Source organism: Cetorhinus maximus, chromosome 11 (genome assembly GCF_964194155.1).
Source record: "Cetorhinus maximus chromosome 11, sCetMax3.hap1.1, whole genome shotgun sequence".
Lineage (NCBI taxonomy): Eukaryota > Metazoa > Chordata > Chondrichthyes > Lamniformes > Cetorhinidae > Cetorhinus > Cetorhinus maximus.
The window spans coordinates 114,419,668-114,435,063 of NC_135889.1; the positions used below are offsets into that span (position 1 = coordinate 114,419,668).

General features: G+C 42.9%; 1 protein-coding gene across 1 annotated transcript in view; it reads left to right on the plus strand.

Moving 5' to 3' along the window:
- Window positions 1-15,396, plus strand: part of LOC144686837 (contactin-associated protein-like 5) — a 1,126,003-nt gene that overhangs the window by 1,073,154 nt on the left and 37,453 nt on the right. The window contains exon 22 of the mRNA XM_078552607.1: window positions 8,002-8,220. Within this exon, the coding sequence (XP_078408733.1) occupies window positions 8,002-8,220 (219 nt within the window). The remainder of the gene's footprint in view (window positions 1-8,001; window positions 8,221-15,396) is intronic.

A 15,396-nucleotide genomic window follows, 5' to 3' on the forward strand; every position in this document is an offset into this window, starting at 1 on the left:
GCCCTCGTCAGGACAAATGCAAGAATGGCAAATTGCAAACAATCACAACAATTTATACTACAGGAGAAAAGGGTGCTGATTGGTTGGCAAGTCGACTCTGGTCGAGGTGTTGCCGTGGAGAAAGCAACCTTTAACATAATAAAATGTCCCAGGGCGTTTCACAGAAGCATTATAAAGCAAAGTATGACAACGAGCCACATAAGGAGATATCAGATTAGATAACCAAAAGTTTGGTCAAAGAGGAAGGTTTTAATAAGTGTCTTAAAGGAGGCAAACATGGTACAGATGTGGCGAGGTTAAGGGAGGGAGTTACAGATCTTCGGGCCTAGGCAACTGAAGACATGGTCACTGGTTGTGGTCGGGGAAGCACAAGAGGGCAGAATTAGAGGAGGGCAGAGATCTCGGAGGGCTTGGGTCTTGGAGAAGATTGCTGAGATAAGGAGGAGCAGAGCTATGAAGGGGTTCGAAAACATGGGCCAGGATTCCTCCCTCGTCGGGCGGGCTCGGTGAGGGCGAGTGGGAGCGGCCGGGAAGGCAACAGCCACCCGCAATCCGGCCGCAACCGTGATTTCACGCTGGCAGGCCAATTAAAGGCCCACCCAGCGTGAAACGCGTGCGGCAGCGCTCAGTGCTGCCTGCGTGGGAGAGGGGAGGAGGGCGAGCGGGGAATTTCATGCATGCGTGCAGGTACGCACAGGAAAAGCTCCCTGAGGCACAGAGCTACCTTACGGAGATGAAGAGTTCTGAAAATTAAGAATAAAGAATTGCAAGATGTTAAAAAACAAGTCCCCTGATGTGATAAAAACAAAAAGCTAAAAGCTACTGCGGATGCTGGAAATCCAAAACAAAAACAGAATTACCTGGAAAAACTCAGCAGGTCTGGCAGCATCAGTGGAGAAGAAATCAGTTAACGTTTCGAGTCTTCATGACCCTTCGGCAGAACTGAGTATAGTTAGGAGAAAGGTGAAATATAAGCTGGTCTAAGGTGGGGTGGGGGGGGGGGGGCGGGCGGGGGGAGAGAGAAGTTGAGGGTGTGGTGATTGTGGAGATAAGCAAGCAGTGATAGGAGCAGATAATCAAAAGATGTCACAGACAAAAGGATCAAAGAGGTGTTGAAGGTGGTGATATTGTCTAAGAAAAGTGCTAATTAAGAATGGAAGACAGGATACTCAAGGTACAGCTCTAGTGGGGGTGGGGTGGAAAGACTAACAAAGTTTAAGTTTTAGATTTAAAAATAATGGAAATAGGTGGGAAAAGAAGAATCTATATAAATTATTGAAAAAAAAGGGAGGGGGGAGAAACGGGGTGGGGATGGGGGGAGGGGGAGTTTAAGATCTAAAGTTGTTGAATTCAATATTCAGCCCGGAAGGCTGTAAAGTGCCTAGTCGGAAGATGAGAACAGCACCTCATCTTCCGACTAGGCACTTTACAGCCTTCCGGGCTGAATATTGAATTCAACAACTTTAGATCTTAAACTCCCCCTCCCCCCATCCCCACCCCGTTTCTCCCCCTCCCTTTTTTTTCAATAATTTATATAGATTCTTCTTTTCCCACCTATTTCCATTATTTTTAAATCTAAAACTTAAACTTTGTTAGTCTTTCCACCCCACCCCCACTAGAGCTGTACCTTGAGTATCCTGTCTTCCATTCTTAATTAGCACTTTTCTTAGACAATATCACCACCTTCAACACCTCTTTGATCCTTTTGTCTGTGACATCTTTTGATTATCTGCTCCTATCACTGCTTGCCTATCTCCACAATCACCACACCCTCAACTTCTCTCTCCCCCCGCACCCCCCCCCCACCTTAGACCAGCTTATATTTCACCTTTCTCCTAACTATACTCAGTTCTGCCGAAGGGTCATGAAGACTCGAAACGTTAACTGATTTCTTCTCCACCGATGCTGCCAGACCTGCTGAGTTTTTCCAGGTAATTCTGTTTTTGTTTCCCCTGATGTGAGTCTGTCACATGAGCAAGGGACACATTATTAATGAAATGTTAACATTTTAATTTTATTTTTAATTGCTGTTGGAAACCTCATCCCGCCCATGGATAAGGTTCCCTAAAGATTGTAAAGGCCGCTTGGCCTTTTCACCTGCCTGCCAACCGTAAGGTTGGACGGGCAGTGAAAAATATCATTTAATTGGTAATTTAATGACCTTAACAGGCCTGTTAATTGTCGACAGGCGCACTGCTGACTCCCACGTGTGCCCGCCGACCAAAACATCACGTGAGCGCGCAATGACATCAGGATGCTCACCTCGTTCAGGTCGGGCACCCACTCGCCCGAGGAGCGTAATATCCTGGCCATGATATGGAGCTGATCACGTAGGGGAACAGGATATATATAATAATGACTGATCTGAAATAGTTAGTAGGCACAGCATGATCACTGCCCTTATGCTTTCCTATCTATCATTTCAGTAGATTCATTTTTTGTTGAAATTGCAGATTGCCATGACACTCAGAAGTAGAATAATGGAAACAAAATCATATTGTCTACCCTGGCACATGATAAAAATACAAAGTGTTTGGTCAAGGCTAATGTTCCCTCAAAGTAACCTTCAAACTCTTGAGTTACACAGTCACAAGTCTGCATACATTCCTATTAGGATTAAATCACCCTTTGTTAAAGGTGCCTTGTCATCGGGTATACCTTTGAGAAAACAAAGATTCATTTTCGTGCGCATAAAGCCAATGTTGAGCTTCCTGCATAGTGGGGCGCACAGTATTGTCTAGAGTCACGATAATTTCAATCGCATCACAGATTTAGACAGGTGTGTAGCAAATAACAAATATTGAGAAATATAACAACAGCTTGTACTTGTAAAGCACCTTCAACAGTCCCAAGGCATTTCCCAGGAGTGTTATCAAAAAAGAGTGACACTGAGCCACCTAAGGAGGTATTATGGAAAATGGCCAAAAGCTCGGTCAAAGGCTTAGGTTTTCATGAGTGTTTTAAGGGAGGAGAGAGAGGCAAAGAGCTTCCTGAAGGAGGAATTCCAGAGATTAAGGCCTAAACAGCTGAAGGCACAGCCAACAATGGTGTTGCGATTAAAATCAGGGTTGCTCAAAAGGCCACAATTAGAATAGCGCCAAAACCTTGGAGGGTTGCAGGACTGCCAGTGCAGAGACAGGAATGTGTGAGAAAGAAAGGGTAAGAATTTTAAATTAGTTCGGTTGTTGCTTAACCAAGAGCCAATGTAGGTCAGCCAACACAGGGATTGATGGGTGCAGCAGGCAATTAGGAAGACTAATAATTTGTTGATCTTTTTTTTATCCATTCATGGGATGTGAGCGTCGCTGGCTAGGCCAACATTTATTGCCCATTCATTGCAACATTTATTGACGGCAGACTTCCTTCCCTAAAGGGCATTAATGAACCAGATGGGTTTTTACAACAATCGACAATGATTTCATGGTCATCATTTGACTTTTAATTCCAGATTTTTTTTTTATTGAATTCAAATTCCACCATCTGGCATGATGAGATTCAAACTTGGGTCCTTGGAGCATTACCCTGGGTCCCTGGATTGCCAGTCCAGTGACAATACCACTACTCCACTACCTCCCCATAATCACAAAAGGGTTTCAGTACAGTGGTGGCAAAGTCTTGCTTCAATTGTCTAGATCCTTGGTTAGACTGCACCTGGAGTACTGTGTGCAGTTTTGGTCCCCTTCCCTTAGAAAGGATATTAATGCCATAGAGGGAGTGCAACGAAGGTTCACCAGACTTGTTCCCGGGATGGCAGGACTGTCCTATGAAGAGAAATTGGGGAAATTGGGCCTGTGTTCCCCACAGTTTTGAAGAATGAAAGGTGATCTCATTAACACCTTCAAAATACTTAAAGGGATAGACAGGGTAGATGCAGATAAGGTGTTTCCCCTGACTGGGGAGTCCAGAACCAGGGGACACAATTTCAAATAAGAGGGAAGCCACTTAGGACCCAGGTGAGGAAGCTCAGTTGCTGAGTATGTTTAGAGCAGAGATTGACAGGTTTCTAAATGCCAATGACGTAAAGGGATATGGGGATAGTGTGGGGAAAAAGGCATTGAAGTGGGTGATCAGCCATGATAATATTGAATGGTGGAGCAGGCTAGATGGGCTGAATGGCCTACTCCTGCTCCTATGATGATGGGGACTTTGTGTGAGTTAGGACACAGGCAGCAGAGTTCTGGATGGCCTCAAGTTAATGGAGTGTATGACATGGAGGCCGATAATGAGTGGGTTGAAATAGTCAAGGCTATAGGTAATAAAGGCACAATGAGGGTTTCAGTAAGAGATGTGTTGAGGCAGTTTTGAAGTTGGGCAATGTTATAGAAATAGAGTTAGGCAGTCCTAGTGGTGGTGCGTATATGTGGCTGGAAGCTCATCTGGGGGTCAAGTGCCTGGGGAACGCAGTCTAGTTCAGCCTCAGACAGTTGTCAGGGAGCAGGAGGGAATTGGCAGCTAGGAATGGAGGTTGTGGCAGAAAATGAAGGTAATGGCTTCAGTCTTCCCAATATTTAATTGAAGAAAATTTCTACTTATCCAATACTGGACGTCGGAGAAGCAGGCTGTCAATTTAGAGATGGAGGGATTGAGGGAGGTGGTGGTGCAGTAGAGCTGCATGTCATCAGCATACATGTGGAAACTGATGCTGTGTTTTCTGATGATGTTGCAAGGGGAAGCATGCACATGAGAAATAGGAGGAGCCCAGCATAGATAGTTGGAGGGTACCAGAGGTAATAGTTTGGGAGCAGCAAGTGAAATCTTTGCCAGTGACTGACAACAATTTGGTGGATGGGAATGGAGCTAAATGACTACAGACCCACCCAGCTAGACAATGTAAAGGATAATTTATAGGAAACGTAAATGAGTTAATAAAATTGCCTCATGTAACGCAATATAATTAAACAAAGTGAAATGATAGAAACATTTGAGTGAGTTATTTGACAGTCTTGTCACACTGTAGGGCCAATATAAATGGTAGATTAAAGAGATATAGCTATAGGAACTCCTTTTCCTGGTGCCATGCCTTAAAAGGGTGTTGGCTACCATGTACTTCCATTGTATTGGCCCATCGTTATGCTTGGGAAAGTATTGCAGTGGTTTGCCATTGCCTTTTGAAATATGACTGTCCAGAAAACTCTCCCACTCTTACCGCCTGCCTTCAAGTGCATTCGAAGGATTTACGGGGTGATAATCAACCTATTTGGCCAAATTATGGGTTCACCTGCCGCAGTCATCAAGTCCTGAAGTGGGACTTGAACCTAGAACGTCTGACCCAGAGGTAGGGATGCTACCCACTACATCACAAGATCTGTCTCCTTTATGTTTAGAGGACTAAAGTACAATGATGCAGATGTGATGTTTCAGCTATACAAAGCCTTGGTTAGACCAGACCAAGAGTCCTGTGAGCAGTACTGGGCACCATAACTTAGGAAAGATATACTGATCTTGGAAAGAATGCAACCTAGTTTTTTTTATTCTTTCACTGGGCTGACAAGATCAGCACATGCTGCCCATCCATAATTGCCCTTGAGAAGGTGATATAGTGAGCCACCTTCTTGAACTGCTGCAGTTCATCTGGTGTGGATACTCTCTCAGTGCTGTTAGAAAGGGAGTTCCAGGATTTTGACTCATTAACAGTAAAGGAACAGTGATATAGTCCCAAGCCAGGTTGGCGTGCAGATTGGAGAGGAACTTGCAACTGGTGATGATCTCATACATCTAGTGCCCTTGTCCTTCTAGGTGGCAGAGGTTGCAGATTTGGAAGGCACTGTCAAAGGAGCATTGACAAGTTGCTGCAGTGCATCTTGTAGATGGTATATGTTGCTGCCACTGTGCGTTGGTGGTGGAAGGAGTGAATGTTTAAGGTGGTAGATGGGTGAGTGCGACCGAGCAGGCTGCTTTGTCATGAATGGAGTCGAGATTCTTGAGTGATTTACCTGAATGATACTAAATCTTCAAGAGTTAAATTGCAAAGAGAGATTACACAAAATACAATTGTATTCCCTGGAATTTAGAAGATTAAGAGGTGGTTTGGTTGAAATTATCAAGACATTAAAGGTAACAGTTAGTTTAGGTAGAGAAAAATTATTTAATCTGTGCTTAGGGAAGACAATGGCGTAGTGGTATTGTCGCTGAACTACTAATCCAGATACCCAGGGTAATGATCTGGGGACTGGGGTTTGAATCCCGCCACACCAGATGGTGGAATTTGAATTCATTGAAACCTGTAATAAAAGGTCTAATGATGACCATGACACTATTGTTGATTATTGTAAAAACCCATCTGGTTCACTAATGCCCTTTACCTGCACTCCAGACCCACAGCAATGTGGTTGACTCCTAAAAGCCCTCTGACCAATTAGGGATGGGCAATAAATGCTGGTCTAGCCAGCGATGCCCACCTCCAATGAATAAAGAAAAGGATAAGGATTGACCATTTAAGACTGAGATGAGAAATTACTTCACTTAGAGTGTTATGAATCTCTACCCCAATGGGCAGCGAATGCTCAGAGAATTAAGGCATATGGGGTGGGGCAGGAAAGTGAAGTTGATGTTGGAGTTCAGCCATGATCTTACTTGAATGGTGACTGTATGACCTATTCCAGTTCCAATTCTTTAAGCTTCTACATAGCAAAATAAATCTTGTTGAGATGGAAACTGAGCTGCTCAGATGAGCGATTGAAGATTTTTAAAAAGCTGACAGCAGTGCTTCACTGTTTATTTGGGGATGTCCGGATAGGAACTTAGTTTTTCTTGAAGTTGGAATCAATAAGTGGTACAGCAGAGAAGGCAATGATCATGAATGGAGCAGATCTGACAGGGCAGATGGCTTTCATGTCACAAACCATTGTGTTCTTTGCAGAGTTTCCACTCCAGGCTTTGTCAGGATTCAGCAGCAGTGCCCAGGAGATCCATGCTCCTGCCCGGGAGACCTCTGCCCCAGTCCAGAGGACCTGTTTCCCATTCAGGGAGATTGTGGTTTGTTCTAGGAGATTAATCAGGAAGAGGGTTGGAAAGCCTGCCGCACACTGTTTCCTAAATATTGCTGGCAGGTGTGCTCTGGGAACCCCTGCGCTTTGGTGACCAATTTCATGCTTCAAAGTAGCTGCTGTACCAAGAAGCGGTATCTGTGCTGCACAGTCTGAGCTCCACAGTAGAGTGGATTAAGAAAGCGGAATACTTGTGCTTTGACCAATATAAACTGACCCCTGACCCCTTCACTAGTCCGAATTGACATGTGCCTTTGGACAAGATTGCCACCTTTAACCCCATTGACCTCCATATGACATTTTACAGTGCGCTGTATATTAAATTCGATGAAGTTTGATTTTTAAAAAGGTGACATTTTCCATGACAACAGAAAGATTATTTTAACAGCAGATGTTCCACCGATATGGAGATTGTCTACATGGCCGTTTAGCAACAGAATGGGTTCACAGTCCAAGGATAACTTGTAAAATTGAACAATGGTGAATGCCTCATGCAATTTTCTTTTTGCAACAATTCCCTCACGTCTCTCAATGACAGAGACCAGAAGAATTAACAATAAAGCATGGAGAATTCAAGAGATCTCAATTTCAAGGGCATCCGATCATTTTAAAGGAAAAGGTACTTGTGCCATGTTAAAGTTCCAAGGTTTACCTACTTTTTTAAAAAAAGGCAATCAAGTAATTGGGGTAGGGATAAGTCATCTAACTGATCCATTTCCTGCCAACATTACCAGGGAAGATCAAGGGGCAGTTTTCAACAATGGGGTGTGAGAAGGTCATTTGGAAAACAGCTATTCCTTCAATTTTGCAATGGTTACTGTGTGGATAATAAGATCTACTCCTGGGGTAACATCAACCTTGTCTTGGGGGTCATTTCATTCTTATTAAGGTTTGTTGGTGAAGCACACAAATGCTGAGCTATTCTTAGGTCTGGGTTTAATTTGATCTGGTCAGATTGAGCACCTTCTGCTGAATATATTCCATGAATGTTTCTTGTGCTGTTTCTCGTTTGCAGACACCGGCAATCTCGACCAGGAGATTGTGAAAGCTAATGTGCAGGGTTTCGTTGGCTGCCTCTCTTCAGTTCAGTTCAATTGGATCGCTCCGCTAAAGGAGGGACTACGTCACTTCAGCTCTGCCCCAGTGACGGTAAAAGGAGACTTAGTTGAATCTGACTGTCGTTCTTCAATGATGACTGAACCAGTTGCCATGACTACAACACTTTCCTTCACAGGTGGGTCAGTTTTAGTATATCCCGGGGAAGCTGAATATGTACGCGAGGGGGAAAGGAATAGAATGCTGTGCTGAGAGGTGTGATGAATTAGGGTGGGAGGAGGCTCATTTGGAGCATAAGCACCAGCATAGTTGAGTTGGGCCAAAAGGCCTGTTCCTGTACTATATACTTTATGGTATACTCTGTTATGTGTCCAAGTTTTCAGATACCGCCCTTTGCTCTGCATTATTTTTTTCTTTTATACACAGTTGGTCAAATATAACTGTTGTTTGAAAAAAAGTCTCATTCTTATGGGTCTAGAGTGCTGTTGTCAAGGTAACTATGGGCATCCATTGCCCTGAGGTCATTCTCCTGCATCCTATGCTAGAGAGGCACCAGATGAGACAGCACCGATAACATACTCAAGGGAATTCGCCAGACAATACCTGACCTTGGATTGACAAGGAGAGACAGGAGAATGCAGGGATCAGTAGAAGAAGCATGGTAGGAAGGCGTCATTGGAGAAAGGCCACAGAGTTGCAAATGTTTCAATCGTTTGCTCATTTTAATGGGAGCCAATCAGCCAACAGGAAGGAGAAATTGAGAAAAAGTGAGAGAAATTTATTGAAACAAGTGTTTATGGTCTGATAAGGAAAATGCAAAATGGAGCAGAGAAGATTTAATGGTGTGTACACTGAGCAGTCACTTTTGTTTATTGCAAGCGGAACTGAATTCAAGAGTAGGGAGGTTATGCTTCAGTTATTTATACAGGGGACTGGTGAGATCACATCTGGAGTATTGTTTACAGTATTGATCTCTTTATTTAAGGAAGGATGTAAATATATTAGAAGCGGTTAAGAGAATGTTTACTAGACTAATACATGGAATGGGTTGTCTTATGAGGAAAGGCTGGACAGGCTAGGCTTGCATCTGCTGGAGTTTAGAAGAGTAAGAGGTGACTTGATTGAAACATATAAAATCCTGAGGGGACTTGACAGGATGGGTGCAGAAAGGATGTTTCTTCTTGTGGGGGAATCTAAAACTAGATTTAAAAATAAGGAGTCGCCTATTTAAGACAGAGATGAGGAAAACATTTTCTCTGAGGGTTGTGAGACTTTGAAAGTCTCTTCCTCTTACAGGTGGTTGAGGCAGAGTCTTTGAATATTTTTGAGGCAGAAGTAGATAGATTCATGATAAGCAAGGGGGTGAAAGGTTTATGGGGGTAGGCAGGAATGTGGAGTTAAGGTTAAAAACAGATCTGCCGTGATCTTATTGAATGGTAGAGCAGGCACGAGGGGCCGAGTGGCCTACTCCTGCTCCTAATTTGCATGTTCATATGCATGTGACTGCACATTTGTACACTGACAAGTTACAGATAACAAGGAGAAGGTGGATGGGCTGATGCTGGTAAAGGGTAATCATTCATCCAAGAATAAATGACCCTTCTGGATTTAAGCTTATTACCAGAAAAGTAATTGGCAGAAGGATTGAGGGGGATTTGAGGAGCAATTTCTTTTTCAAGAGGACGGTAAAAGGTGGAAACCACTGTCTGAAAGAGTGGTAGAAGCAGAAACCTTCAAAGCATTTAAAAAAACATTTGTATGTGCAGTGGAAGGACCATAACCTATAGAGCTAAGATTAAGCTGGATCATCCTCTCTCGTCTGCAACACATAGGATGGGCCGAATGGCCTCCTTCCATGTTTCAGTGTAAAGCTGCACAACCTTGGGTTCACCACTCACATGGTGATGAGCAGATATGAATGGATGGCTAGTTGGCATCACTTTATCTTGGTTTTACAAATAGTCATTTGGTAGTGCAGAACTTGAGTATTCTGAAAAAAGAGACTTTTTTTTGTCAGAGCTTTTCATCTTGTACTCATCAGGACATTTCACATGAATGCAAATCCAAGGGAGATGACAAATTTATACTGTATACTCACACAGTATAAATCTGTTGTCTCCCTTGGATTTGTAACCTTGCGAAATGTCCTGATGAGTGCAAGGTGAAAAGCTTCAGCAAAAAAAAGGTCTCTTTTTTCAGCACTATCTTAGTTGTAGAAATGTTTTGGGGGAAGTACAAGGCTGAAGGAGCTACATCCGAAGAGGACAAGATCAGACAGATGAAATATGAACTCGGAGAAAGGAACTGCAATATATTTAAAACGTGATTCGGTGGATCTTCCTTATTTAGCAGTAAAGTTTAGTGGGTGGGTCAAGAAAACGGAGAGATCCAAAAATATCACCAGCAAAGGCAAAGAGACTAACACAAATCTTAAGACTAAATGACATGTCGAATGTTAAATGGATCCCAAGCCAGATGGTGAAGAATGAATTGAGACACAAATCATTTTCTTGATGGTAGGTTTATTTACACAATAGGGCATCACAAATCTCTGCCCCCTACCTATCATCCAACTCAGTGTCCCAGCAGTCTCTGTTTATAGAATCTTTTGAGAAAACAAAAATTCAGTTAATTGAACAAAAAAAAACAATAAATGAGAGGGGGTGACACACCCGGTCAGTCTCTTTTTATATGTGCTCAAGATAGTTCATCAATCAATAACCTCCAAATATTTAACGTATCATTAAAACAGAATGGTTCTGTTGTACTTTCCTGCTGGGTTGCTCTGTGATATCACCGATGGTGAACTGCTCCATCCATCCCAAAGCAAACAATGCAGACAGCGACTTTGCATCAGTGGAAGAACTGCCCCATAGGCATTCAAACCTTTGGAATGACCCTGCTGGCTAGACACTTAGCAACCCCAGTGTCAGCATTGTTTCCAAGGCCCATTGACTCCAGTGCAAATGTCCAAGGCTTGAACTTGTATTGATTGCCATGGACTATGAACGGCAGCATAGAGAGGCCTAGCAGAAAGCAAATGCTGACCTCAGCACTGCCCAAGCAGGTTAGAAAAATGGGTTTTATTTATTAAAAAATGGTCAGACAAAATCTGTTGGTGTTTTCCTTCAGCACTTTGAGAAAATCGTACAATGGTGACTGCCTCATGCTATTTTTTTTGACACATTCTCTCAAGCCTCTCAACGATGGAGACCAGAAAAGTACAAAAGAAAGTATGGAGATTTCAAGAGATCTCAGTTTCAAGGGTATCTGGTCATTTTAAAGGAAAAGTTACATGTGCCATGTTAAAGGTGCCATTTCAAGATAGAATAGATTTTGGTAGCACAAGAATCACACTAATAAAAATAGCATGAATGTATTGTGTTTGAATGGATTGTTTAAAACCATTTAAAAAAAAAAACTGGATGGTTTTATTTAGAGAATTCATTTTTTTTTTGTTACCCGGTCTATGAGAATGTTCCTTATTTCATTATTCGCCTATGAATAAAATACCATGCTCTGTTTGGGCCTAGTGTGTACTTGCCATTGTTTCTTTCTTACCAGATTATAGGGCTGAAACCCCATTCAGGGACTCTTGAATAATAGCACCGGCGCAAGACAGTGCTTTTAAGAAATTGTGAGTCTGCAGCACCTTCTTTTTGCGTGTGCTCACTCACATGGGTGGAAACTCACTGGCTGCAGGCTTCAGATTTTTCAATCAGCTCTCCTTGTCAATCTCTAATATAATCATCAAATGTTCCTGCAACCCTTATCTTATATATGTGCATCTTAAGAACCAAACGTTCTCTCCCTTGGATCTTTTCCTTCAATCGCTCAGAATTTTAATTTATTAATTTTTAATTAATTTTAATTTTTAATCTTGTAACCTTTTCTGCAATCACCTTTTAGCTTTCAGCTTATTTTTTTTCCCCCCCACAGATTTGTTTTCATTTCTTCATCTATCTTTCTGACTCTTCACCCATGTCTATCTCCCTGCCTCTGGGTAAACTTGACAGTGGGCTGGTTACTTAAAACCTGGATTGTTTTTATTCCGGCCTGTCCAATTCAGAACACTCTGACTCAAATTGCACGCTGTGTGTGTACTCACTTAATGCGTCAGTGAATTGCTTGCCTTATGTAACATAATGGGCTTTGACATTTTGAATGGGCAGCTGTGTTGTTGAGAGTGCAGTGTGATGGGATTTTCATCTTTCAGCCTTCCTTAGGGACAACCCAAGCTAAGCCCTAAGGATCAGGGCAAAAAAGGGGGCAATTTCTCACATTGTTGTGGTCCCCATAGAGACTGATAATGTCTAAAAAGAAATCCAAACTCCCAGTTAATAGCTGAAAAAGATGATATGGCAAGATTTCACGTTTTAAGATTTTTATTGTGACAAATGACTAAAAAGACACTTTATTTTTGTAAGCAACTTATGCTTTAAACTGCAGAAAGGAATGTTCCCCTTTTATGTTTACCACACATCACACTCTGCACAGAATTACAGTCCTGATTGTCCATAGTCACCTCCAGCTTCCAACGAGTTCATGTTTACCATTTCACCTAGTGGTACCTTCGTGTGACTAACTCCAAATTGCTCAGATGGCTGCTGAATGTGTCTTTTTTGACTAGAGACTGTCTCCCTTCTGCATCTGGCTTTGGTGGCTCACAAGGAACCTGCAGCCTCTCCTCTCTGCTGACCACACCAACTTCTCTTCTTTTCCTCTCTCTCTTTTCCCTAAAAGCTCAGAGCCAGAAAGTTTAATTACTGTTAACTCAGCTGCCCTTGCCTTTTGCTCCCAGGTATGAGATCTTGGCACCTTGCTCAGCCAATCCCTTGACCAAGCCAGGCTTGTTGTCAGGCATAATTTTGAATAGTCCCATTTTAACTTAATTTTAGCCCAAGTTTAGATGGCACTGTCCGGGAAGAGCAGGGGAATTCTTCCAGGTGTGCTGGACTACATTTATCAGAGCAGTGCCAGGAAAGTTGGATACTCAGCAGAAATATGTTCCATCCCAATTTCCATTTCCAATCCCGCCCAGATTATACCACTTCTGCATGCTACACAGGTTCAAATTTCTAAGTTGTAACCCTACATCAGAACTTAAAGTGACCTTACAATAAAGGCAGGATGGTGTTTCAATCCACTGAAGCTCCAATGGGGTTGACTGGGTACAGTTGCTACCCATTTACAATCACAGTTTGCCTTTGGCAAATTCTTGTTCACAGCATGAATAGGTGAAATGAGAGAAGTATTTCAGCCCATTCTTAGCTCAAGCATTTAAGAAAAGACTTGCAATTCCTGTACCATGGAATCCAATAGAATGATGGATAAATACAAGACTTTCACCTACACTACCCTATTCAAAAAAAACCCATATGATTCAGAAAACTGTTCCAAATATGGATCAGTATTTGAGTCAGAACAATATGCCTGAAATCAGTCCTAATCCTTCATGATTTGTAATAGAATCATAGAGTTATACAGCACAGGGACAGGACCTTTGGCCCATCATGTTCGTGCCAGCCATCAAGCACCTATCTATTCTAATCCCAGCACTTGGCCCAGAGCCCTGTATGCTAATTGTGTTTCAAGTGCTCATCTAAACACTTCTTAAATGTTGTGAGGGTTCCTGCCTCTACCACCTCCCCAGGCAGTGTGTCCCAAATTCCAACCACACTCTGGGTGAAAAACAATTTCCTCAAATCCCCTCTAAACCTCCTGTCCCTTACCTTAAATCTATGCCCCTTGGTTATTGACTCGTCCGCTAAGGAGAAGTGTTTCTCCCTATCTACCTAATCCTTAAGTACCGCCCTACACTTTCTATATTCCTCTTAAGCTTCCACTGTTTTCAGTCCTCTGTATCTACCATAAGCCTCCTTTTTTACCCCTATCCAATCCCCATATCCCTTGACATCCAGGGTTCCCTGAACTTGTTGGTCCTTCACCTTTATGGGAACATGTTAGCCCTGAACTCCCACTATTTCCTTTTTTAATGACTACCACTGGTCTGATGTACACTTTCCTACAAGTAATCTTGGATCCATTATCTGACTAACGTAGTTGCAAGGTGCGTCATAAGAGTTTTATCAAAAACAATTTGACACTGAGCCCCATAAAGAGATATTAGGGCAGAGGACCAAAACCTTGATCGAAGAGGGAGGCTTTGGAACATCTTAAAAGAGGAATGAGAGGAGGAAAGGAGAGAATCTCAGAGCTTAGAACGTTGGCAAGCATTTGGCTGACAATGGTGGAGTGCACAAAATTGGGGATCATCGAGAGGCTAGAACTAGAGGGTTGCTGAGATCTCAGAGAGTTATAGAGCTGGAGGAGATTACAGAGGAGTAAGTCCTTAGAAGGATTTGAAAACAAGGATGAGAATTTTAAAATCAAGGTGTTACTTAACCAACAGCACGGGATACTCACCCTGTGCTTTTAAAAAAAATTCATCTCTCTTGCTGCAGTCAATGAGGTGTAGGTACACCCACAATGCTTTTAGGGAGGGACTTCAAGGATTTTGGCACAGGGCAATGAAGGAATGCTGGTTATAGTTCTAAGTAAGGATGGTGAGTAACTGCGAGGGGAAATTCCAGGTGGTGGTGTTCCCATGCATTTGTTGCCCTTGTCTTTCTAGGTGGCAAAGGTCACGAGTTTGGAAAGTGCTGGCGAAGGAGCCTTAGAGAGTTGTGCATCTTGTAGATGGTATACACTGCTACCACTGTGTGATGGTGGTGGAGGGAGTGAGTGTTTAAGGTGATGGTTGGGGTGTCAGTCAAGTGGGCTGTTTTTTCATGAGTGTTGTCAAGCCTCTGAAATGTTGCCGGAGCTGCAGTCATCCACACAAGTGGAGAGTATTTCATCACACTCCTGACTTGTGCCTTGTGGATGGACAGTCAGGAGGTTACTTACCACAAAATTTCCAGCCTCTAACCTACCCTTGTAGCCAGAGTATTTATATGGCTGTTCCAGTTAACCATTTGGTCAATGGTAACCTCCAGGATATTGCTACTGAGGAATTCAGCAATGGTAATGTCATGGGAAGGTGGTTGAATTCTCTCTTGTTGCAGGTGACCATTGCCTGGCACCTGTGGTGTGAATATCACTTGCCTCTTATTGGCCCCAGCCTGAATGTTGTCCAGGTCTTGACGCTTGCAGGCAGGAACTGCTTCAGTATTTGAGGAGTCGCGAATGTGCAATCATCAGCAAACACCCCCATTTCTGACCTTACGATGAAGGGTACATCCGGCAGTGATGTCCTGAGGTTAAGATAATTGACACCCAACAGCCACAGCCATCTTCCTTTGTGCTAGGTATGCCTGCAACCAGTGGAAAGTTTTCCCCCTGATTCCCGTTA